This window comes from Phyllostomus hastatus, unplaced genomic scaffold, assembly GCF_019186645.2.
Source record: "Phyllostomus hastatus isolate PE091 unplaced genomic scaffold, TTU_PhHast_1.1 phas_scaffold_46, whole genome shotgun sequence".
Taxonomy (NCBI): Eukaryota; Metazoa; Chordata; class Mammalia; order Chiroptera; family Phyllostomidae; genus Phyllostomus; species Phyllostomus hastatus.
In genome coordinates, this window is record NW_025334032.1 from 15114750 (window position 1) to 15140383 (window position 25634).

General features: G+C 35.1%; 1 protein-coding gene across 3 annotated transcripts in view; it reads left to right on the forward strand.

Moving 5' to 3' along the window:
• Positions 1-25634, forward strand: part of MYO16 (myosin XVI) — a 627599-nt gene that overhangs the window by 406963 nt on the left and 195002 nt on the right. For all 3 annotated transcript variants that reach the window (XM_045821913.1, XM_045821912.1, XM_045821911.1), the window contains exons 21-23: positions 8822-8894; positions 21048-21200; positions 24926-25126. In XM_045821913.1, coding sequence (XP_045677869.1) covers positions 8822-8894; positions 21048-21200; positions 24926-25126 — 427 coding nt within the window. The remainder of the gene's footprint in view (positions 1-8821; positions 8895-21047; positions 21201-24925; positions 25127-25634) is intronic.

Consider the following 25634-nt stretch of genomic DNA (forward strand, 5'->3'; position numbering starts at 1 on the left):
TTCAGCTACTGAGTTTTGGGGTGGTTGGTTATCCAGCAATATCTATGTGCTGCAAGTCACTACCTATTTAATTTAATTTTCATAGCTCCTACTTTGAACCATAAATTGTGAGTATGTACATTTGAAGGTGAGAGAGAAGAGAGTTCTCCACTTTACAGGTGTTTTGAAGGATGCTGAGGTGATGCCCCCTTCTCACTATTTTCAAATATTCTCAAATATTTTCAAATATTCTCAAATATTCACTGCATCATCTTCTGGGAGTAAATTCCCAAGCTTTTGGGTAATAAAGTACAGTAGTAAGGTTTCACTATACTTTATAACTGACAGATTGAAATAATAATGAAGAACTATTTGTAGGCTTGTCTTTCAACTTTCAAAACAGTTGAGTTCTTCCTCACCTCTCATTGCCCGAAGTTGACCCTACTGCCTATAATGTTCTTACTGCACTAGTCTAACATCAAGAAAAAGCAAATTAAGATTAATCAGCCCAGGCAAGTTCTCACTACCAGGAAGAGCTATTTGTTCTAGGAATTCTTCTAAATGTCCACTGAGTTGAATGACCCATTCTTAAGGCTCAGTCCACAGCTTCACAATGTTTTACTACAGTTTATCACAGAAATGTTTCCTCTGGATGAACTCTTACTTGGTCCTCTCTGACCCAAATTATGCTAGAGTGTGTCAAATTCAATGTACCCTTAAGTCTTAGAACTTGTAGTACCACTATTAATAGGTGAATTTTAAAGGTGTCAGATAAAATCACACCTGTAAATCCTCATAATCATGACCTGGGGTAGCTCACTGCTTCCATTTGCTCTACCCTAACAAGGACAAGTTGCAGTGAAATGCTAGACTCCACTGGAAGTCTAGACTTCTGCCTGTGATGCAATACTACCCATAATTATTTGCCATTACCGGCTTTCTTTGCAGAGTAGTGTCTGCCTGCTAGCACTTGTTCACCCATTCACATGGGACATTCACACATAGGGGAACTTGCTTCCATGATTAGTAATGACACCTCTTCTTTGGAGATCACAGAAAACTGTACATGCAATGCTTTGATGGCACCCTGAGAACTACTCCCACCCAACCTATCTTATATACCCACCCTGTTAGGGATCCTGGCTTTACTCTGCCTTCCAAACCAGACCCATCAGACCCACACCTTTTGAGTTTCCATACATTTTGTCCTGAGCATTCTCTTATTGACCTTGGCCATACACCCCGACTCACCATTTCCCCTGTATACCTCAGGCTAGTTGTCAAAGAACAAAACATGATCTACACATACACCTTCAGAGTTTTCTGTCCTTTAAATCCTAGCCTGTATTCAATGTGTGTGGATGCTCTCAGAGCACGGATCTCTCCAACACACTGGACCAACCTGATCCAAGTCCTGAGTCCTGCTGCTGTGCTTTGTCCTGTAGTCATGTACCACTGACACAGACCAAAGGGAGAGGAGAGGTATCTTCTGGACATAAGTCTGAACTAACCATTTCCTTGAAAAGATATAAGCTACAGAAATCCCACATTTTCACAGAGGTTTTTATTTTTATAGTTGCTGATTTACTAAAGATAGTCCAAGTGCAATGATACAGGATCCTAACTTAGAGGTGTATAGCTGTAACACTACTTGTCACTATATGGCATATAGAGTAATACAGTTGGTCACTGACTTTGCAACAGCAAGAATAAACCACAAATAACCTGCAGCTCTGTTGATTCTATGTTGTCATTGTTGTTTTGTCTTGCTTATTCAAAAAGCTCTCAGGCATGGTGTGTGCTCTAAAGAAAATCCATCACCTTTCCTTATACTAACAGACACGAAAAATGGGGAACCTCACTTTAGTTTCTCTTCAACTCAGTTGTCCAAATAATTGGTTGAACACAAGGACTTACTTCTCTTTATTTTTGTTGGAGAGACTAAAATCACTGGTCTAAAGGTGTTCCCAAGAAATGCAGTTCTGTTTTCAAAGAGCAGTAGGAAGTTGCCAAAAGAGTCAGCAGACATAAGAGGATAGATATAAATCTCCAACATAAATGAAAATGGTAATGGGATAAATACTGCTGTAATTATATTCAACTGCTTGAGTAGATGGGAAGAATGTATTCCCATCTATTCCTTGACCTCTGGGCCAGTCTAACATCTTGTTTGTAATTGTCTTCCCCACTGATGTCTTTATATTAATAAATGGGAGTTTAGGCAAGGTCAACTGTAAGAAGGATCACTATTATAATATCGTGTTAGATTCAGTAGTACCAAAGTGAACATCCAGCTGAGTGCTTCATATTTAACAAATATTTAACTATTCACCTGCACCTTTTTTTATTCTTTTATTGAGGCATAACATAGCTGAAGTGCACATATTCTGTACACATTTCAGTGGATTCTGCATATGCAACATGACCATGTAACCTCCGCACAGACGGAGATGTAGAATCTGTCCAGTACACCAGCAGGCTTCACACACTGTTTTTGTCTGGCTTCTTTAGTTCTATGTTATGTGTATGAAATGCATCTACAATGCTGAGTGCTGCAGTATTTCATTCTTACCCTACTCCCTTTGTAAAAACAGGTATGGAGATACCACTAGTTATTTATTCTACTGTTGATAGACACTTGGGTTGTCTCCAGGTTTTGAATGTATAAATAAAGCAGCCACGAGTATTCTTGTGCATGCCTTTTAGTGGCCACATGCACTCATTACTCTGGATCCATGCCCAGGAGTGGGATTTCTGGGTCATTCAGTAGGCATTTGCTTTAGCTTCCATATATGAATTCAAACCATGTTCCAAATTTCAAATTTCAGCTATCACCCGCAATGTTTGAGGGTTCCAGTTACTCCACATTCCATACATACCGTTTGCATCTGGCTCGTTTCATTGTGTTCACTGTACACATTTCTATCTATTCTTCATAACCACCATTTTTTATATTTGCAAAATACTTGGTGGAACAGTTATGTCATAATCTACTTAAGTGGTCTGCTATTCTGAAATAGCAGGGTTGTTTTAAACTAGGAGTGTACGAGTTCATATAAACTAAATATTATTTATGGTTTTAAAAAAGTAAATTGGCAGCTTGACCCCTATTTCTAAAAATGATTTTTGGTAACAGAAATATGTATATGACATATTTATCACTGTTACAAATGCAGTATACTAAGTAAGAGTATGTGTTTATTAAAAGTATAAATGCTTTTCAGCTGTGACTTGTAGCTTTCACTGATCTGTTATTCTTTGTACTCCTCTTAATCCTGGGGAGAGTTCCCCACCTGTATTCTTTGTTGTAGGTCAGAATTAGACTTGTTTACAGGACCAGCAATTGGAAGTGGGTCTATGCAGTTCTTCACAGGACTTACCATCACAGGGGCTGGTATTAGACAGCCTGAGTTCAAATCCTGGCTCTCTTTAGTGGTGCCCTTGGACAATTTAAAACTGCACTGTTCCCATCTCAGTGTTCTCCTCCATAAAATTGGGGTAGTACTGCACTTATCTCCTAGGGTAGTTGTTAAGGCTAGATGAGGTAAGGTATTTTCAATGCTCATAACAGTTCTTGGTACACATGTTAGCTCTAGTGTTCATCCCTAACCCTGGATTTTCTTATATATCCAGACTAGTTAACTGCAGTTTTCACCTCAAGGGCTCTCTGAATAATTTTTCTTCCTAACTCCCTTTGCCAGTGGGGAAGAAGTACACAGAAGGGCCATATTTAGCAAAGATGTTGGTTTGCACAGCTCCACACAGGATAGGAGAAGGCAGACAGTTGCTTTGGTAAACACACTCCCACCATCACAGAGCGTCTAGCTTAACTTGTTCGCAAGTGCAAAATCTTTCTTTATTTTCTGACACGTTTTCAGAAAATGGTAAATCTCAGGTACTTGCTTCGGTCAAAGAATAAAAGGGAGGAACTCCTGAAAGGATGCAACCCTGGAGTCACACCTCTCCACCCTATGTTCCTCCCACAGATGAGAGAAACCCTGGGAGGTGAGCTGTGGAATGGGCACAATGAGCTTGCCTCCACCTTGAATGTACATTACCAGTTAAAAACAAATCTTATTACTTAAATTCTTCAGTGTATCAGTGGCCAAGTTAGTGAATGCCATAGTGTAGCTCAACAACCCCAGGGATTTATTTGCACCACTAACCTCTGTGTAAGCTCTCTGATCCCCAGGGTAGTATGTCTGTCTGAACAGCCAGATTGCTCAAGGCTGGAATGCTTTTATATTTCATTCTGATCCCATTGGGGGTCCTACAGGTCAATGATCAGCTGAAGAGGCTGACTCAACTCAAGATCTATCTAAGGGTTTTATGCTAAGCAGGATTTAGCTATTTCCCAAAATAACTACATACTTAGGTAACTCTCTAGTTAATTTCCTTGCCTAGGGATTATTGAGGACAAATTCTGACTTGTACATGACACCAGACTTCTCTGCCCAAATAAAATTAGTTCATCCATGTTCTAGGGTAGACATTCTTTTCACTTCAGATCTTACCCCTTCCTATATTCACACATGGAAAACAAAATCAAAACCACAAAGATGTCTTGGCACTTAATATTTTTCTCTGATATAAAAGGTATTGTATTTTATTAATAAGCTATTGCAAGTTAGACAGTTTTGTTAACCATCAGGAATGCCCTCAGGAGAATTCCAAGGAAGAATTTGAACTAAAACAGACTATCTCATTAATATGTTAATTTTGCCTATAGGATTGAATCCTGGTTGATCAGATGACCTCTGTCTGTTCCTCTTTGCTAGAAATGGGATGTTGAGTTAAATGCCTGTGTAATATGAGGCAGGATATCAATAGAGAAATGACAGTAATGCTGACTGCAACATAGTATGGGCACTTTGCTGGCTGCAAATTCTTGTAACCCTCCTGCCAAGGTTGCTGTTGCAAAAACAGACACATATTTCATTCAATCATAAATGATGAAATAGATTTTTTGAAAGAAAATGAACACATTATGTCTGTCAGTAGTTGCAAAAGTAATCCTTAAAATGCATTAAACCTGCATTTAATTTTTCCCCTGAAAATGATTTCCTTCTATACCATCTTTTTTAATAGCATTTTAATTTTGTAACTAAATATAGTTTGGAATGCAGTATCTATGAAATCTTAAAAATCATTTAAAAGGAGCACTCTTCAAGCCAAATTTATACTACTCTAAGTTACTAATAACTTACTTTCCCCACTCTGAACCAGAATCTTTTAACATATTTTTGTCACTCACATACCTGCATCGCCTCAGCATCCTTCCTCTGTTGTCAACACAAAGTCCCCATCTTTATGAAAAGGGGAAGGGCATACACAGTGACATCATGTCATTTGTAGCTCTTGCCCTTTTTCCCATCTCTTATCAGTGTTATATGCTGTGACTACAGAGCCACTGCTGCCAAGGGCAGCTGGGAGCCTGTCAGGTAGGTCACAAGTGAGATCTTGGTAGCAGTAATGAGACCTTGAACTCAAATAGCAAACTTGATAGCAAACATGAGAGCTTGAAAGCATCCATGTTTGTGACCAGGGAGAGGCCCTCAGGAAGTGCCTCTGCTCTCTCTCCTGACTCCTAGGGGCCCTGCTGCACCTCTCATCTCCACACAAGCAGACACCTGCTGGGCTACACTTTTGTCTCTCCGTCCTGAAGGGTGCTGTTGTCCCTTCCTCCACCAGTTCAGATAATACCTAATATGTATTTAATCATCTATTTTTAAAATAAAAGTTAATAATAAAGAATATTACAATACCCAGTATAGAGCATTTAAAAAATTAAGAAATCACCTTTAGGTCTTCTGTTTAAAGACATCAAATGTTAACTTTTTTCTGTTTCATTGATTTATTTTTAACATTGTTGAAATTCTACTATAAGTTACTATAGATACACAAAAGGTATAAATTTTTTTCTGCTTTAGGTTTTAGCTTATTGTTATTCAAGAATATTTACTATGCATACACAGTGTCTTTAAAATATCAGTTGAATACTTACTAGTTATAAAAATAATATTGACTCACTATAGAAACCTTAAAAAATTTAGAATAATAAAAAGAAGTAAACAAAAGTATATTTCCTCTTCTCAGGTTGACTGTACTTCTTTCTAGATGTGTTGGATGTATAAATGGGTTATTCTGTATACAGAATTTATATACTGCATTCTATTAATTTGAGAGTTTTACTATATTCATCATAGGATGCATGCCATTTAATTAATTATATCTTTAGTATAGAGTATTTATTATTCCTTTTTGTTTAGGTACTGTAATTAAGATAACAATGAATATTCTTGTTCATATTCTTTAATTGCATTTCTGGTGATTGTGTTAGTATAGGCTCCTATATAAGAAAGTACTGGTTCAAATGAAATGAACATTTCAGAGCTTTATACCACATAACTAAATTGTTATTTAAGAAGGCTCTACCAGTTCAAACTTCTAACAAAAGTATATGGGACTTTCCCATCCTAAGTTTTAAAATATTATTTCTTTTGAAATTTTAATGAAATTGACATTTTAATATGCTTATTAGCTATTTATATTTCTTCTATTAGCCATTCTCTTCATTTCTATACCAACTATATTTTAAAAGCAACTTCCAGTGATTGGAAATATACTGTATAGTAGCTATTATCTTTGATCTTTATTTGCAGCACCTCTAATTGTAACAATGATCTAGGTGTATGCATATTACTGTATGTTAGTTTTATAGATGACAAAACTGCAGCTCACATATTTTAGGTAACTTGCCCAAAGTTATCTAACTAAGAAGTGTTTGAACAAGGATTCTTACCTAAAACAAAACAACACCAAAGCCTGACCAGATTCATCATTAAGCTCCTACAAGAGAAACAATGCAGCTCATAATGTAGAAAACACACACTAACACACACACACACACACATACAACAAAGCAACAAATCATGCAAAACCTGAGCATTATTGTTACCACTGAGCGAACATCACTCCCAACATATCTGTGCACATTACAAAGAGAGTTGGATGAACAGAGCATGGATGTCTGGGAAATAATGTATGACTGGGCACATGTGTCAGTAGATTGAGGAAATTCATGAAAATGAATGAGACTATGCACTTTAAAATAATGCTTACCTCTAACAGAATTTAATTTCATTTATATATTTATCCTGCAAAAAATTTTAGTATATGTCTATTATACTTTTAAACATTTTCTTTTGTTTTTTTTCCAGATGTGGAAAAAAAAGATCTCATTTGATTTTTTTGTTCTAACATTTAATTATCGAATACATGTACAGTTTATTTGGGCACACAGGGTGAGGTGAGGTGTAAAGCTAACCTTTTGTTTTTGTTCTAAAAGACTAAATCCACTACCTGGAGACATCCAAATGATTCTTCTGCCCCCTCACTGCTTTATATTCTTTGTCATGTGAAATTTATATTAAAGGCTTTTAAAATGTTCTACCTTCTGCTTCTGAAGCTTATTTGTACCAATCACAACAAATAGTCTTAGAGGCAGGATACCATAGAATCAATTCTCTACCTTTCTTTCAAGAAAAAATAATGGTCATTCAAGTAATATATTAAAGCCCCCAAAGATCATGATTATGGAGTGATTGTGAAAATAAAATACAGTTACAAAAAGAGTCAGTTGTCGGTGTGGTTCTACAGTTTGGACAACCAAGTGGAGAGGAAACAACAGCTAAAATATCTGTTTGAGCAAGAGTAGTGGTATTGAAACAATAAGCACCTCAATGATGACCGGATCCCACACCCACTGGCGTAATGTAAGGACAACAGTTGTCCTCCTCATGCTCTGGGCCAGCAATGTGGAAGGGGACGGATGTGTACCCTTCCGGTCACCAGCATCCACAGTCAACATCAGGGGCCTTCTTTGCAAGAAGCAACCTCACACACATTCCTGCATGCTGCCACAACTCTCCTCATGGAAGCCAGGCTGTCAGGGCTGCTGTCAGCAGTCAGGTGTTCTTCCTTCTTTCCTTACTCACCATGAGAGTTCCGACATCAGTGGCTTGAACCATCCAAGACTGTAGCAAGTTCCTAGTGCTAGTCTGCATTGGGGAAATAAAAGTATCACAACGTACTTAGATTGATTTCTTTATTTTTTTAAATTTTCTTTTCTTTTTTCTTATTGTTGTTCAAGTACAGTTGTCTCCATTCCCCCCCCACCACTCCCCTCATCCCCACTTCCCACCCTTGATCCCCACCCCTTTTTGATTTTATCCACGTGTCCTATATAGATGTTCCTGAAAACACTTTCTTTCAATTTTACAACCGAGTTGCATGTTCTGTTCTTCTTTATTCATAAGAATTCCTTTAGGAAGATCATGAGATAATTTTTGAAGTGGCTGAATTTGATCTATCAGAGAATATGCACATGGCTTAATTTGTCATTTACTTCACATTGTACTTAGGTGTGATGAGGGAATTGTTTGATTCCTGTTTGTGTAGCCTAATGAGGTACAAGTATTAGCTGGTGAGAGCCAATTAACAGGTGGGCACAAATTCCTTTAGAGAAATCAAGTCTAGTCAAAGGAGAAAGGCAAAGGACTGCTTCAGAAAAGCAAATATTAAACTACCTAGGAATTGTTACATTTTAAACTTAGAAATCACTCTATTAACATGTTCTGTTTGAATCAAAGCATTAAAAGGACACTTTCCCCTTAATTTTCAGAGTTTTTCATCAAACTGTAGGATAATTATTTGCATGCTGATACTTCAAGTTAACTAGTATGCTAAGTGGCCAAATATCTCTGACCTGAAGGAGCAAGGAGTAGGAGGCCATGTGAGAGCTTGAAGTACACCCAGTCACTGTTTAATTGTTTTATTTCAGCATGCAGACATTGGATATTGGAATACTGGACATCTTTGGTTTTGAAGAATTTCAAAAGAATGAATTTGAACAAGTAAGTAGGATTTTTTTTTGAAATATTATAAACTTGAATGTTTTTTACCACTGATCAGCTATTTTTAATTCAATAGAGACTACTTGTATAATTACTTTCAAATGCAGAATTAAAAGTACTTTGCCATCCTGTTTTGAAATTAATAACTGCTTTGTTGACATATTCATCATTTTTGTGTGGTCTTGTAAACAACTGGCATAATCTTTTTACTTTTTTTAAAATGGAAGCACTTGTTTCAAAACACAATGCTAGATGAAGAGCTGAGTTGTGCTTCTGCTGTTTCAAGTAGGTCAGACAGACAGACAGAGGACAGCTGTATTTGAAATCAGGGCAAAGAGCTTCAGAGATCTTGTCCAAAAATCAGAATGGAAATACTTTCTTATGCTAAATGCTGTTATTTATAGATTCATCTTTATGTGACATGCATACATTTGACTATGGGAAATGCATAAAAATACATTAATGAGGCATTGATTATTTTGAATCCATTTACAGTTTAGGGCAACTTGAAAGACACTAAATTCTGTATGTGTCTTAATAGTACCAGATGAATAGCTTAACCAAATTAAGCATATCTAAAAATTAAGTGTTAAAGAAAAGAGTAGAAATAGAATGTGCCTTACCAGGCAGAGGTGGAAAAGCAAAGCTGTAAAAAGTTATAGGTGGAAAGATATAAAATCAAGGTGTTCATTAAGAATTATAGTTCTACTCTGTTTAGGGAGAAATGCTAACATGGTGGTAAGGGACACTGGGTAAGGAATTAAACAAAATGAATTTGAGTCCCAGTCCTGTCACTTTTACTAGCAGAGCTGTCTTGGCCAAGATGAAGGATATATAATGAGCTTGGGTTTCCTACTCTGTAAAATCAAGATTACAATAGATTTACACAGTTGTAAGATTAAACAAAGTTACTATTACAGAAATTCTGGTGTTTTCTAACTCACTATACCTGTTCAAGAAATGTTGGGTAGCTACTATTCCTGTTGTAAATGGAAACACTTGAAAAACTTTTTAAATTCAGTTATTTTTTCTCTGAAAGGGTGGCTACATTTTAAAAAGTTGTTCAGGTGTTCCCATTTGCAACAGGAACAGTCCCTATACACCATGTCAATACCATACAATCTTAGTTATATGTGGAATCTAATTAACAAACTGATGAACAAAATAGAAAAAGATAGGTGGACACAGAATAGACTGGCAGCTGTCAGAGGGGAGAAGGGTTGGGGAACTGTAATAGAAAAGGTGAAGGGATTCAGCAAAAAACATGTGTGTATTTATATATTTTATATAAATACAAAGACATAGACAACTGTGTGGTGACAGCCAGAGGGAAAAGGGAGTGGTGGGTAGGTGGAGGTGGGCAACGCGGGGAGGGTGAGGACAGAAAGAGACTGTTGGGGGCAGTGGGTGCAGGATGCAGTGTGTAGATGATGTTTTGTTGAGTTGTACACTTGAAACCTGTATGCTATTGAGAACAAACATCACCCAATAAATTCAATTTAAAAATTTTTAAAAATAGTTTAAAGGTGATACAGCATCCTGTAAGTACATCCTGGATCATGCTAAAGCTGGTGAATTTTCATAAAGCATAGTTTTTAGAAAACATTGCAAGAAATCTAGTATGAAATGAGACCAAGAAGACCGTAGATATTTTTCTTTTTTCATACTTTGTTTCCATGGATTAATAAAGGAGAACTTCATGGTTTTACTTATTTACTGCTTACTAGAAGAAAAATAGTGATGGACATAAGAAAGACAGAAGTTAAGAGTAACCAGTAGTATGCATGATATGTGCTGGGCTGCAGGCTGCCACTTGCTATGTATTTCTCAGTGTAGATGTCAGATTGGTATCTGGCAGCTATATTGATCCCTTACACTTTTATCTTGGAAAAAATGCGCGCTCTTGTGTCTGCAGTGAGACTCATGGATACTCGATGGCCTACTAAATAACATGCAGAAACCACAAGTGGAATGATGTCAAAGTCTCTAGTAGGGGCTGTGCTTTCAAGCCCCTGCTTCACACCCCAACACAATTATCTGTCAAGTGTGTGCTGACAGCTGATATGTACAAAACATGTTATTTTTCATTTAACTTTTTTTACTACAGTTATGTATAGCCCTTATTATTCTTTCTGCTAAATATTTTAATGATATATTTCAGTATATATATTCACAGTCTGAGACTTTTTATATAATAATGAATGGGTTTTGTTTATTAAATCCTAGGAAATAATATCTATTAAAAATAAAAATCTAGTTTTAGTCATTTATAGGTAAAATCTCAAGACCAATTATTAGACAAATTATGAAAAAATAATATTTTTTAAAACTATATACCTTTTTTCTTAGCAGTTTTGCTTGGCTATTGTGCACAATAGTAACTGGATTACATTTAGAAGAATAAAACTATTTTCTTTGTGATGAACCCAAAAATCATTTTACAGTGGACTTAGCAAATTCCTAAATTTGCGTGGGAACTTTTTAAAAGGCCATTGATTTAAATGATACATTCTAGATTCTTGAGTTGCTAATAGAAGGTGAACTTCCTCACTTTTTGTTTCACTGGAAACTTTCAAAGAAACATGTAACAAACCAATATTATATTCAGACTCAAACCCAGAAGAATATTATTGTCTTTGTAAGTATTTATTTTATTTAGTTTTGAGCTTTTTGGCCCATATCTATTAGCTTTTCACCAAAATGTCAACTTCTACACGGTTGAAGTTGTATTTGGTGTAGCATTTTATATGTAACAGAAGCTTAACAAATGTGTTTTTTGTTGTAATTTTAAGAATAAACTCATAAGAAAAAAATCTTCACAGTGTATTTCCTAGTGGTTCTACTTGTTGAGGAATAAATGTATGTAGTTCTTGACTACATACATTCCATTGGAAACAATGTTCCTCCATTGGAAACTTGACAGTTTAGAAAAGGGGCTGACTGGAGAAGATATGAAAGGCACACTACAGCATCAGCATCTCCACACTTGGTATCCCCACATAGCTCTAAAAGATTATATGGATGGTGTAATCTTTTAGATAAGAATTTGTTTCAGTTCATAGAAAATGCTAATCCATTTTCTCTGACTTTTAATTAATAATTTCTTTATCAAGCTATTTCATATATTATAACAAATACCATATTTATGGTAAAATATTATATATATATATGTGTGTGTGTGTGTATATATATACATACACACACACCAACTATAGCTTTATGAGTCAATGGAGAGGTGCATTCTAAAATTTGAGTCCCAAAGTACATATTGCAAGGCTCTGAATCTAGATAACATTTAAACTTATAAACTCTCTTTTATTATGTGAAACCGATCTCTAGCACTGTAAAAATATCTCCTAAGTCATTGAAAGGAAAACCTCTCTAGCTGACTCTTCAGCATTACGCAGTCAGTGAACTCGCAGTTTATATGCTTAATACATAAGAAGATGATAACACACAGGTAACTTCTTACACATTGCAATGCCAATGATGTTAGAAAAGAGAAGGAAATTCAAGGCAAAAAGTAGAAAAGATCTAAAAATATTTGTACTTCTATAGATGATCATATATTAGAAAACTGAAAAGAATGAATGAAAACATTACTACGATGAGAGAACTTGATAAAGTAGAAAGTTATTAAATCAGCATGCAAAACCAATTACCTTTATATACATTTTAAAATACCTTTTTGGAAGGCAAGATGAAAATGAAGACAATGTTGTCAAAAATAAGTAAATAGCCTAAATGAGGGAATCTATAAAATGCTCCTGTAAGTCATATAATTATACTTAAACAAATGGAGAGACACACTGCACTATTAGAGAGAAAGGCTTAATATTATAAAGATGCTGCTTCTCTTTAATTTATAAATATAACTTGATGCAGACTCACTGCAAATAAATGAAGAAAGGATGACAGAATCAGAGCAACTCAATTTTGCAGCACCTAAGAAGTAATGAATCTAGGCAATGAGTATCAATCATTGCTAACATTATCGAAAGAGTGACAACATGCACAAGATGTGTATCATGTGTTCTTGCCAAGAAAGAAAGAAAAGAGAGGAAGGGAAGGAAAGAAGGAGGGAGGGAAGAAGGAAAGGAAAAAAACTGAATATAATGAAATTTTGTGCTCTAACTACTAATTATCAGGAACAGAGGCCAGAGGAATGTGTTAAAATAAACCAGGGGTGCACTCTGCAAAATCCAGAATGTGGAAAACTGCAGGGCAAATGACCTGATTTCTTCAACATATAAAATGCAAAGGTAAAAATGTTAAAGCAGGAGGGTGACCTGTGTATTTAAAGAGATATAAGGGATACATAAGTATAGTTAAATATTTGGACATTATGTGGATCCTAATTTTTTTAAGTATAAAAAATTATGAGTTAATGAATGTAATGTGAAATCTAGATATTTGGGAAATTAATAAATTATTGTTGATATAAATTATGTGTGGTAAAGGTAATATGGGTATATTTTTAAGTTCTTATATCTTAGAGAATTACATCAAGATATTGGCTAGTTAAATGACACAATGTCTGAGAATTACTTCAAATGAGGCTAGTTTTGAGGGTAACAGGGAAATAGACAAAGCAAAACTGGCATGAGTTGGTAACTGTTTATAAATGTTGAAGTTGGTTGATGGTAGGTACAGATTCATCATGTTATTCCCTTCACTGTTGAAGATATTTAAAATTCTCCATAATATATTATTATAATAAATGACTTTCCCTAAACAAGGGTGGAGAAAAGAAAGGCTCTACATTAATAGGAAATCAAAGAAGGCAAATAAACTATAGAATCTGAAAACTGAGACATATCAAAAGAAATACTGTCTCTCATCAACACCCCACACTTGCCATTATATATATAATGAGCCAAAATTGGGAATAATTGATTTGTTGGGGGAAGAACATATAGTAGCCTCATAAGCCACAAGGAATTCCAAAAAAGAAGTTGGAGATTCACAGCACACTTGGCACAGTAAAGGCCCTGAAAAGTCCTGCAGAGAAGCTCATTAGTTTAGCTCAGTATTTCTCCAACAGGCTTCTGTTTTGTTCTTTTTAGACAATAGTAATTCACAACTTATACAATTAGTGTTTTACTGAACATATTTGAAAAATATTGAATATCTGAAAACTAACATCATCCTTTTCTCTCATTGATATAAAGATATGGCATATATATGTGTGTGTATATATATTTAATATATTAATTGATGAGCAAATCAGTTAATGGATTGTGCATGCTCTTTTCCATCGTCTATCTCAGTGTATTCAACCATGTCTACATATCAGAGTCACCTGGAAAGCTTTTAAAATATATCAGTGCCTGGGCCCCACTCTGATTTAATTGGTTTGGGGTCAGGCCTGGACATCAGCCTTTGTAAAAGAGCCCCCAGCTAATTCCAGTGTGCAGTGGGATTGCAAATCACTGTCTAACGCCTGGGGCTCTGCCTTTAACTGGAGTCAGCTTTAATTAATCTCCTACTTTAATTCTGTGAAGTATATGTCATGCTCCATTATATTTTTGCTTCAGATATATTTCACTGAGTAATAAAGAGAGAACAGTTGGTGAAAATTTACTCAAGAAATTAAGTTTGTCATTAATACAAATGATAGGCCATCTGGATAAGCAATAATGTTCTGTTACTAAAACGTGTTTTCAAAGGGTATGTAATTTTTATTATTAAACCAGTTAGCAACAGCACTTTATGTACAAAGTGCGTGCTAATTAAACAATATTTAATAATTGTTCATTATCATCTATGAAACCTCACCTTTCACCTACATTCAAGTCTACTCTGAATAATACCTGGAAATATAATGAAACCCAAACACAATTCTGATGCATAGAGTTGAAAAGTGAAAACAATTATTGTTTTTGCATTGAAGCCCATGATATTCTCAATTATTGATGGAGATTTATGTTTCTAGATATAGAAACTAATTTCCCTATAAAAAATCATTTACTGTGTCTTTTTCTGATGATGTTTAACACACAACCACATATGCACACACAACACAATTCAGTGAAAATAAATCAAAATTAAGCAAGTTCTTGCTATGATTTTGTCTACCATTTGGATGGTGGGATACATTTTTCCAATTTTCAACTTGGTATCTGACATAGGATGATATGTTTGTATTGGTCCCCTAACTACATTTACTGGCAGTTTTAAAGTTCATGTTACAGTACTTCTTTTATATTTTTACTTTGGTTCAAACAGTGAGTGCTTTCAACAGTTTAGAATAGGGAAAGGCGAACTGTTTTGGTAAAAGAAAATTAATGTACATATTACTCGAAAGTGAATTTGAAAAACATTCTATTCCGAATTGTATGTGCTCCCATTGATTCCCTTTACCTCCCAGCATTGCTCTCCTCTGTCAGGAATACAAATACACATTCCCTTTCAGAAAGCAGCACCATAATTAAAGATACAAAACAAAAACTGCTTTACAGTCTACTCAGTTTTACACAGCAAACTGGAATTTTCCCTATGGGATTTTAATAAATTACTTTTCTCTCCTTCAGAATAAAAACAGCATTCTGTACAATAAAATGTTTAGATATGTTGTAAGAGTCACCCTATTTCACAAAATACAATCCAATGCTTGCAGCTTGAAAATTATTAAAAGGTCAGTAGAGAAGCCATACGTTTTAAAAATCACTTTGACCAGGAGAGTAACAAGTTGAGTTGTTCTATTCAAAATCAAAAGCTGGTATGGGCAGAGTGCTTTAGACATTCCTTGGGGAAGAAAAGAAGACTGGGCCCTGTCTGGTGTAGCTCAGTGGATTGAGTGCGGGCTGCGAACCAAAGTGTCACAGGTTTGATTCCCAGTCAGGGTACATGCCTGGGTTGCAAGCCATGACCTCCAGCAACCGCACATTGATGTTTCTCTCTCTCTCTCTCTCTCTCTCTCTCCCCCTTCCCTCTCTAAAAGTAAATAAATAAAATCTTTATAAAAAAATAAAAGAAGACTGGTATTTTGACTCCTTCTACCTCTTTCTAATTTAGATTTGTCAACATTTCACACTTGGTATCACCATTTTGACTGAAACAGCATTTTAATTCTGTAAAGCCAAAATTCAGTTCAATAAAATATTCATAAATAAAAACAACTAAATGTGTCTTTTATTATAAAAATGATCAAGTCAGTCAAAACCTACATCCAGGTGTGCATACAGAGATGGTCAGTAGTAAGACAGTCCAGAGCTAGTGGATTCCCACCAACAGTTCAGGAGGGAACACTCCCCTTTCTCCCATCCTTGACAACATGACACTTGTTTGTGGATTTATTGATGATAGCCATTCTGACAGGTGTAAGGTGATATCTCATTGTGATTTTAATTTGCATTTCACTGATGAGCATCTTTTCATATGTCTATTGGCCACCTGTATGTCCTCTTTGGAGAAATATCTGTTCAGATCTTTTGCCCATTTTTTTAATTGGACTCTTTGGTTTTTTAATTTTTGGTGTTGAGTTTTATAAATTCTTTATAAAATTTGGACATTAACCCCTGTGAAAAGCATTATGTAGTTACCTCAAAATATTAAAAATGGAACTCCCTTATGATCCAGCAATTCCACTTCTGGGAATATATCCAAAGAAACTCAAAACACTGATTCAAAAGAATATATGCATCCCTATGTTCATTGCTGCATTATTTACAATCGCCAAGATTTGGAAGCAGCCCAAATGCCCATCAGGACATGAGTGGGTAAAAAGGCAGTGGTACGTTTACACAAGGGAATGCTACTGGGCTGTAAAAAAGAAGGAAATCTTACCCTTTGTGACTGCGTAGATGGACCCGGAGAGTACTAAGCTAAGTGAAATAAGCCAGTCAGAGAAAGATGAGGACCATATGACTTCAGTTATATGTGGAATCTAATGAGCAAAACAAACTAACAAACAAAATAGAGAAAGACTCATAGAGACCAGACTGATAGCTATTGAGGGGAGGAGGTTGGCGGGCTGGGTGAAAAAGGTGAAGGGATTAAGCAAAGGAAAAAACCTCATAAAGACAACAGTATGATGGTTACCAGAGGGAAAGGATAGTGCAGCACATAGAGAAGGGTACAGGGGGCATAAATGGTGCTGGAAGGAAACTTGACTTCAGTTGATGAACACACAATACAACATGCATGGTGTGTTACACATTTGTACATTTGAAACTTCTGTAACTTTATTAACCAGGCCCACCCCAATAAATTCAATAAAAAAAGAGTAAGAGGATTTATTCAGATTGTCATCAAAAGTAATTTTTGTAGCTACAGAGCTGCAGTCTATTCTGAATGCAAAATGATAAGAGAATTCTATTGAATATGTTTGAGGTATTTATATTTATCTAAGTATTTTTTATTAGAGAATCTCAAAATGAGGAGAAAGGTAAGTGTCATATAATTTGGATATTTCTTATGTAATAGAGAATCATTCATTGATGTTCTTATTTTGGAATCTTTTATTAGATTTCTTTTCATTGTTTCATGTAGTAACATACATCACCTTATTTTTCATGGCTTCAAAATTTATTTCTGAAGCACCCTATTTCCTAAAATATATTCTATTTAGGCAAACCTTCTGTAATCACTTCTAAATCAAACTGCTGACATATAGGGTCTATTTTTTTATATTAAATGATTAAGTTTGCTTTTTAAAATCAAAAGTTAAAATAATTATAATAGTGTGTATCACACAATCAAAGAGAATCTCTTCCAATGGTTTTATTCCACAATGGAGTCACTCATTTTCTGTTTTATTTTTTAAGGAAAGTGAACTAATTTTTAAACCTCCCACTTTTTTCTCTAACAGTAATTTTCAGAATGTTTTGTTTTTGATTTTTTTATTAAAATGAGAGCAACAACTAAATGTTTTCCTTTCACAATGGGGATGCTACTGTGGACAGATGCTACACAGTTTTATAGAAAATGATTTTTTTTTCAGAATCACTCCTGGAGATAAATACAGTTATTGATCTATTGATATCATTTAGTTTTAATGGAACAGCTCAAGAGAATGAATGTGCTAGACTGTATCAGTTACAAAGAAGTAAATATGTTTCATATGATATTTAAATACTGAATTCTATCCCTCCCTTTGCTAGTTATAATGCACAGAATTTCTTAGTCTATATTTATATACAGTTGTTTTTGCTGTAACAACTGAGCATGTAAAGTTAAATTTTCTATATTGTATGTTTTCACCTGAAGTGACTATAGTCTTAATACTTTTTATACTCAGAGAATTGGTCATTGGGAGTAAAAAGGAGAAAACTGTATTTGAACAATGATTAAAATAAAAAAAAAGAATTGGTCAGTGGAAACATGAGTTTAAGAAACATTTAACTTTAAATATAAAGAACTTGTAGGTTTGTGTATAACTCATAAAATCTACTTGTCATGGGGAAGAAAGGAAAAGTTCTATAACCACTGGCCAAATCAGTTAGAAAGAAGAAAATTTATGCAAGAAGAAGATGATGCAGAGTGATTATAAGTTTTAAGGCAATTCTCTCAATCTTTTTATTTTAGGTTTTAAAATGATTTGCCCTGGCTGGTGTGGCTCAGTAGATATAGTGCCGGCCTGTGAACTACAGGGTCACCAGTTTGATTCCCATTCAGGGCACACACCTGGGTTGCTAGCCAGGTACCCAGTAGAGGGTGTGTAAGAGGCAACCCCACACTGATGTTTCTCTTCTGCTCTTTCTCCCGCCCTTCCCCTCTCTCTAAAAACAAATAAATAAAATATTTATTAAAACTTTTTCTTAAAAAATAAATAAATAAAGTGACTTCTAAGACAGCAACAATGTGCATGTTCATATTTTACTTTTAACTTAGATTTTATTTTGTCATAGAATGCAATTAGGGAAGCTTATTCAATGTACAGACATTCATTTATCATCAAATTTATAGAAACCACTTTTCACTGTGAAGCAGGGATGCAAACACCATTTTCTGACCTGTAACTAAGAATTATTTTTGTTACTTTTTGGGTGTCAAGATATGCAATTATGTCTTATTTTTAATATAGTTAATATTTAAATTTTTAGTGAATTTCTAATTTATTGATTATTCTCCACCTGTTACATTAATCATGAAATATTGATGTAGTCATCATGGGAATACCTTGACTAGATTAAGTCACAGGAACCTCTGAGCTTCAGCTCTCCAGCTGTTGTCAAGGTAGCCTGGTGCCTGCCGTCCTTCCCTCCTCCAATCTCCCCATTTCTGAAGACATTTGAGCTTTCAATACCTACTCACAAAATCCTGGTCCTGGCAAAAAAGTAAAGACACTCCACAGCACACTTCAGTGCTGGTGTTCAGCACCTCACAAAACACCATCGGTGTCTCAGCACAAATGCCTTCTGTTTTCTGACCAGTGTCCTACACTCTAATGTGTTAGTATCTTCCCTAAGAAAATTCCCAGCAGTGACTTCTTTATGATCCTGGAGACCTATGAGCTCCCAATCTCCCCTCCCAAATAGCTGGATCTGTGAGAAAAAATGGATTTTCTTCCTATGTACACATTATCCTTCACTCATTCTTAATTCATAAGCCACACCCTTATGAGCAGGCTCAGATGCCACATAGAGAATTAAAGCCTATCTGGTGCAGGTCATTTGAGAAGGTGATTTGGCTCACTGATTAGACACTAAAGCATAGGGATGCTTCTATGTATTCTAGAGAGAAGGTATGAGCTCCCAGTCGATGGTCAGGAATGGGTAGGATGAGCTTCCGCTTCTACATAACTGATGTTATGAAGACACCAGACTTGGAGAAGACTTTGGGTACATGGAAAAAAGGAACCCATGGTGGTCCAGTCTTGTGTGATTTATAAAAGCTTTGGCATTTTTTTTATAAGTACAGCATATTTTACATTAAATATAATCCTAGATATTGTTCTTTTTTCAAATATCTGGTTTCCTTATTAAAATGTTTTGTCAGTAATTTTGATTTATGTATGTTATTCACCATTAATTATTTTCAGTGAGGTACTGAATTCTAAATATTTCTAAGTGCTTTTTAAATCTTACCTAGTATAACAGTGGTTAAGGTGCAGATCGGGAAACATTGTAGTCTGTTTGACTGAATGAGTTCATTAAAGAAGTGTGTATAGACAGAGAAGACACAGACTCATAGACTGAGCCCTGGAATACCAGGATGGAATCAGAGAATGAGACAGAGAAGGAGTGGCCAGTGAGATAGGAGGCAAGTATCCAGTGAGAGAGTGATGTCCTGGAGGACAGGTGAGGCAGCACTCCACAGAAGTAGAGGAATGACTTTCACATATTTCAAGGAGGTCAAGGAAAATGAACACTGAGAATTGAACATTGAATTTAGAATTGTACATATCACTAGTGACTTCCACAGAAGCAATTTTGGTGATACCATGGGGGCAAAAATTGTATTAGAGTGGTTTCAATATTGGGGAGGAGCAGAACTTGAGATAATAAGAAAAGACAACTCTTGAGGTTTTTTTGTTGTAAGAGAAAACAAAAAATTAGGAGAGTAGCCTAGTGGGAAGTAAGGTTTTTATTTTGATTAGATTTGGGTTATATTAGTTTAAAAATATTTTAAGATAATTTTTAAGGTCAAAAGATTAAAACTTTAAGATTGAAAAATAACATATTTGCTTCCTAATAGGAATAGAGAAAAATAACAGTTGGAGGAATGTAAGAAAATTTTCAGATAAAGGACATAGTTTCTGCAATAGTATGCTTAGACTGGTTATTCTTTCTAAAAGAAACCCATGTTCCCTTGAGCATGTTCTCTTGCAACAGAAATAAGGAGGCAAGAAATGTTTCTCTTCTGGGGTCTCACATTCAATCCATCTTTCATCTTCACTTAGTGACTAAAGGCCAACTATTTTCTTTCAACAACATTTTTTAAATCCTCCAATATATTTTAGACTCCATATTTTTAAGCTAATGTTGTTATCATACTTGCTGTTATTTTTAGCATACTTTAAACTGAATAATCAGACCATTTGAAGTCACCAATATCAAGTGAAACTCCTTACTTTGGCTTCTCAGGCAATACTGTAATGCTTTATCTCAATAGGCTAATTGGTGTTGAATATCCTTGAGTTAATATTTCTTAGAGTGGATCTACATGGCCATATTATCTTGTGAATTATTCTCTTTTTCTCCACAATAGCTTTGTGTCAACATGACCAATGAGAAGATGCACCACTATATCAATGAAGTGCTTTTTCTACAGGAGCAAACAGAATGTTTACAAGAGGGAGTTACCATGGAAACAGCTTATTCTCCTAGTAACCAGACTGGAGTTTTGGATTTTTTTTTCCAGGTATTCATATAATGTAATTAGTGACTTTACAGAATGCATGCATTTAAATATGCTGGAGACATAATTTTCTTTCAAGGGGTTTTATTTTTGAGATATCTTTCTAAGTGAGACTCTGCTATATATTTATAGTCTTTCAAAGAAGAGTACAAGTTACCTTTTCTGAAGGGGCATTTGAAGGATTACCAATCCATTGAAAGGACAGCATATATTAAATCATCTGTTATAAAAGTATTTAGCATTTATTATGTTGCCTACCTCTCCTTTTGGCATAGTTACAAATGCCCAATGACCAAAATCAATATTTAAAAAATAATACCTAAGACTATCATGTTCATAAAATAAATTTAACAGAATATTTTATCTTCAGTTTCTAAATTTAATTATTAAAAAATAGACAGAAAAATATATGTACATACATATAATCTTAGAACATCTGCAGGCATTTATACTTATCTGTTTCTACCTAACAACACAAGAATGTTTGCATCAGTATTTGTATGACATAAACAAAAGTCTATCATATAAACAGAAAGCCCTATGTACTAATATAGGAAGATGTTCCTATAATACTTCTAAAATCATAATACTATAATCATAATACTTCTAAAACAAGTGAACATTGTTTAAAACTGGTAACATTCAGTTAGTTATTGAAGAGCATAGTATTTAACTTTCTACCAATTTATTTCCATAAATAAAAGAGTAGACATAAATTTTGTTCATTTCCCATTGTAAAGCACTCTTGTTTTGCTACAAACGTTAACATTTTTTAAATTACATAAGAAACCCTCTTCCTCCAGAAAGCTCTCCCTCATTATGACACATATAGTACATAATTTATTTATTTGAGATTTTAAAAATATCTTCAAGCTGACAGTAGTAGATATGTGGAAAGCTTCAGGTGCCAGCACCCTCATTCTTGTTTGTTGCTGTGTCCTTGACTGCTATCCACTGGTCAGCACAATGTTTCTTCTCTCTCTTTGGCTTTCAACACTGAGGTTTCATCTTTGGAATCACCATGTCACTAGTAGGGCCCTGACCAATATGAGTTGAAAATAAGAGTGGACGTTTCTGGCTGCTACTTCTCTTTGATACCCATGAAAATGGAATGAAAAGGCACTCCAAGTTAGGGTGAAATGTATAGGTCTGTATACCAGGCAAGCATATACCCTACAATACAAAACAAGCTTATTGTTTCCTTTCCAGCACTTCCTAATCCTCCAATACTGACAAACATTGTAATTTTTGCATAAGCCTCATTTATATTTCAACGAACACATATTTGTCTTATTTCCCTGAGGGGAGGGGCCTATCCCTATTCTTACCAAATTTTCTGAGTGTCTAGTACAGTTCGTCACACTCTCAGTGTTGCTGCTTTTTGTTGTTAGGGTGAAATTGCATATGATAACCTTTCACTTACAGGAGAACAATTCAGTCTCCTCTGAGACTTCTAAAGGAATTGAAAGGCCATTAATCCCTTTTTATGACTTATTTCTCCATGTTCTACTTTCTTCAGAAGCTTCAGCGAATTTTTCAAGTCAGTAAGTTTGATTATCACCATTCTTTCATGGCTTTATATCAAATGTTCAGAAAAATACAACACATACAAACTTTAACATGCTTGGAGACAATACAAATTATAATACTTTAAAAATATATTCCATTGGTAACCAACTACCTCATCCTTGCAAAATATCATCTTGCTTTTGGAGTAGAGTGGCTTAGCACTTTTTGCATCAATTGCTTCCCTAAAACTAACTGGGGCCTTGTCTTTGATTCACCTAAACATCCATTTAAGGCTTTATCAAATGAACAGAAATCCTCACCTCCGAAGTAGAGGTCTGTCACTGACCCTGAAATGTGGACACATTTTTACACAACCTTTAAATAGCCCATTTATTCCTTCACTGCATATCTGCATGTGCTTGTGAGTATGTTTGCCTGCTCAAATCAGCAGATGAAGGAATGGCTTCTGGTATTATAATATCACCTTTTACTTACCTTTCAGCAAGGAAGTTGCTATTAGTTGAAATAAAGAATTTTTAATTTTTAAAACATCCCAGACAGGACCAGTCATCAACAAACTTTTTATATCCACTGTTTTCTTTTAATGCCTCTCCCATCCTTTTGTATATGTAAGTATACTTACATATACTTAAAACTTTTTTTTTTTACCTCTGGGCTCTTCGTGGGAACTCTTTATGGGGTCCCTGGCCATGGCCACACTGAGATTCTTGTGATGTATCATGCAGAAAGGCCAGCTAGGATAACATTCCTTGTAATGAACTTTCTCCTTTAAATTTCCTTGTTGAAAGGCATTTCTGTGTTGGTAAGAAATGGCTCTCCAGGTGTGCTAGATAATTTGCCAAGGTGGGTGAAATTGCTTTTTTGCAGGCATTTCTAATTCCTTCATAGTGCCATTTCCACCTCATTAGTTCTTCCTCTCTTTCCTTCCTGGGAAGGCTATTGGATGCTGATTCTAGAGCTGGCCCTCCTAGCTGCCAAATAGCTCCAAAAGGGCACTTCTGGTGTATGTGCCTCCACCAGGTGGAGGTCCTTCCCATGTCTGGCACTTTCACCCTTTGTTCTCAATAGGTGGCACTAGAATGACTTCAACTCCACAGCCTTCAGACAACTATATACAGTTTTGGATTTTCTTTAGTATAAGCAGGAGACTCTGAAAGGCATAAAACAACTAAAATATTTATGACACATAGAAATGACTTTCTATTGTCCAAATAAATGACATCATGAAAGGCTGGTGGCAGTATGGTTTGATTACCTCAAGTCAAAATACAAACTGAAATTGCTATGGGGGTCAATATAGATCTCCTCCCTTTCTGAGAGGAATTATTTTTATGGTATTCACACTTCAAAAAGCACCCTGAGTCTATGAGGAGAATTAAGATACAATATGTGACAGAATAATGTAAATAAGTAATATAAAGTACCTTAATTTAAAATTTGTCAATGGCAAATTTTCTCAGGAAAGAAAAGATAAGCAGCATAGCACTGAGTAAAAGTTATTCAACTGATGGATAAAAACCACTTGGGCGGAATGGTGGTTTGCGTCTGGGAGAATGCAGTGTCAGAGGCTGGGAAGTTTTTAACGCAGCATTTTCCTTCATGTAAGATTAATTTTGTATTGTTGCCTACTGTGTGATTTTATTTTTCTTATTTGGCATCAATAAACTATGAGACCTCTAATTTGAATTTTGTAAGTTACAGCTTCAAACTTTCTTTTCTTCTACGTCTAGGTATTGGAATATCATAGAGTCACTTCTACTTCCTGATAAGTGGGATTTTGTCATAATTTTTATGACTTAACATCATTGTACATTTTGGTCTTTGATAAGTAACTTGTCCACTATAAGCATGAAGTGTTTGATATAGGTTATAAGTCAAGAATAATTACAACTTTCCTGTAGTTAGAAATTTTATTTTCTTTTTGAGATGAGACTATACTTTTTAGTAACTCCAATGTTTTACTGATGTGAAAATATACTCTTTCCATCTTTATTCATTCCTCTAATCAGTAAATACTATTGAGGGCCTATGTTACATCAGAGTTTTGACTCCAACAGTAAGCTAGAATAGATGTGTAGTAAAAGCAAAGCATTAATTTACTGAGTGCCTTATATGAAATAACAAAATTATAAATAAGCATTCATGAATTACAAAAATACCAAACTGAGTAACAGAAGAAAAAAATTCTTAACTTTCAGAAACCATCTGGATTTCTCTGTTTATTGGATGAAGAAAGTCAAATGATTTGGTCAATGGAAACAAATCTTCCCAAAAAGCTACAAAGCCTCCTGGAATCCTCAAATACAAATGCAGTATACTCCCCCATGAAGGATGGAAATGGGAATGTCGCCCTCAAAGATCAAGGCACAGCATTCACTATTATGCACTATGCAGGGCGGGTAAGTTCAAGGTTAGCTATGTAATTTACCATGTGCACCTAATGGAACAAATGTCTTAGGACAAACTTTAAAGTGCTTGATATTTTAGAGTTTATTATTTTGAAAAAATGAAAGTTGGGTGAAAATCCACAAAATTTTCCTCTTCCAAGCTATTTCTTTTAGGCTGATAAAGACATAGCATCTTTAGAATGTGGGTGATGAAGCATGTAATATGATTCTTCTCATAATGTTTTGAGAATTATAACTTAATATGAGTAAGAGACCTGGATTTAATACAAAGAGCTCTGCTGTGAACTTTGGGATATTTTTATAATCCAAACAAACATTGGACATCTGAGTTTGTTTACTCTTAAAAGAGTTTTTAGTATTATTTTTCTTAAAGAATGTCAACCTAAGAAAGTGACTCTCAGATCTCTCAATTCCCTAGCCAGCTTTGTAAAATGTGCTTCTCTCTTTAAAACCTTCAAGGAATCACTCTTACCTATCTAAAAAAAAAAAAAATCCACAC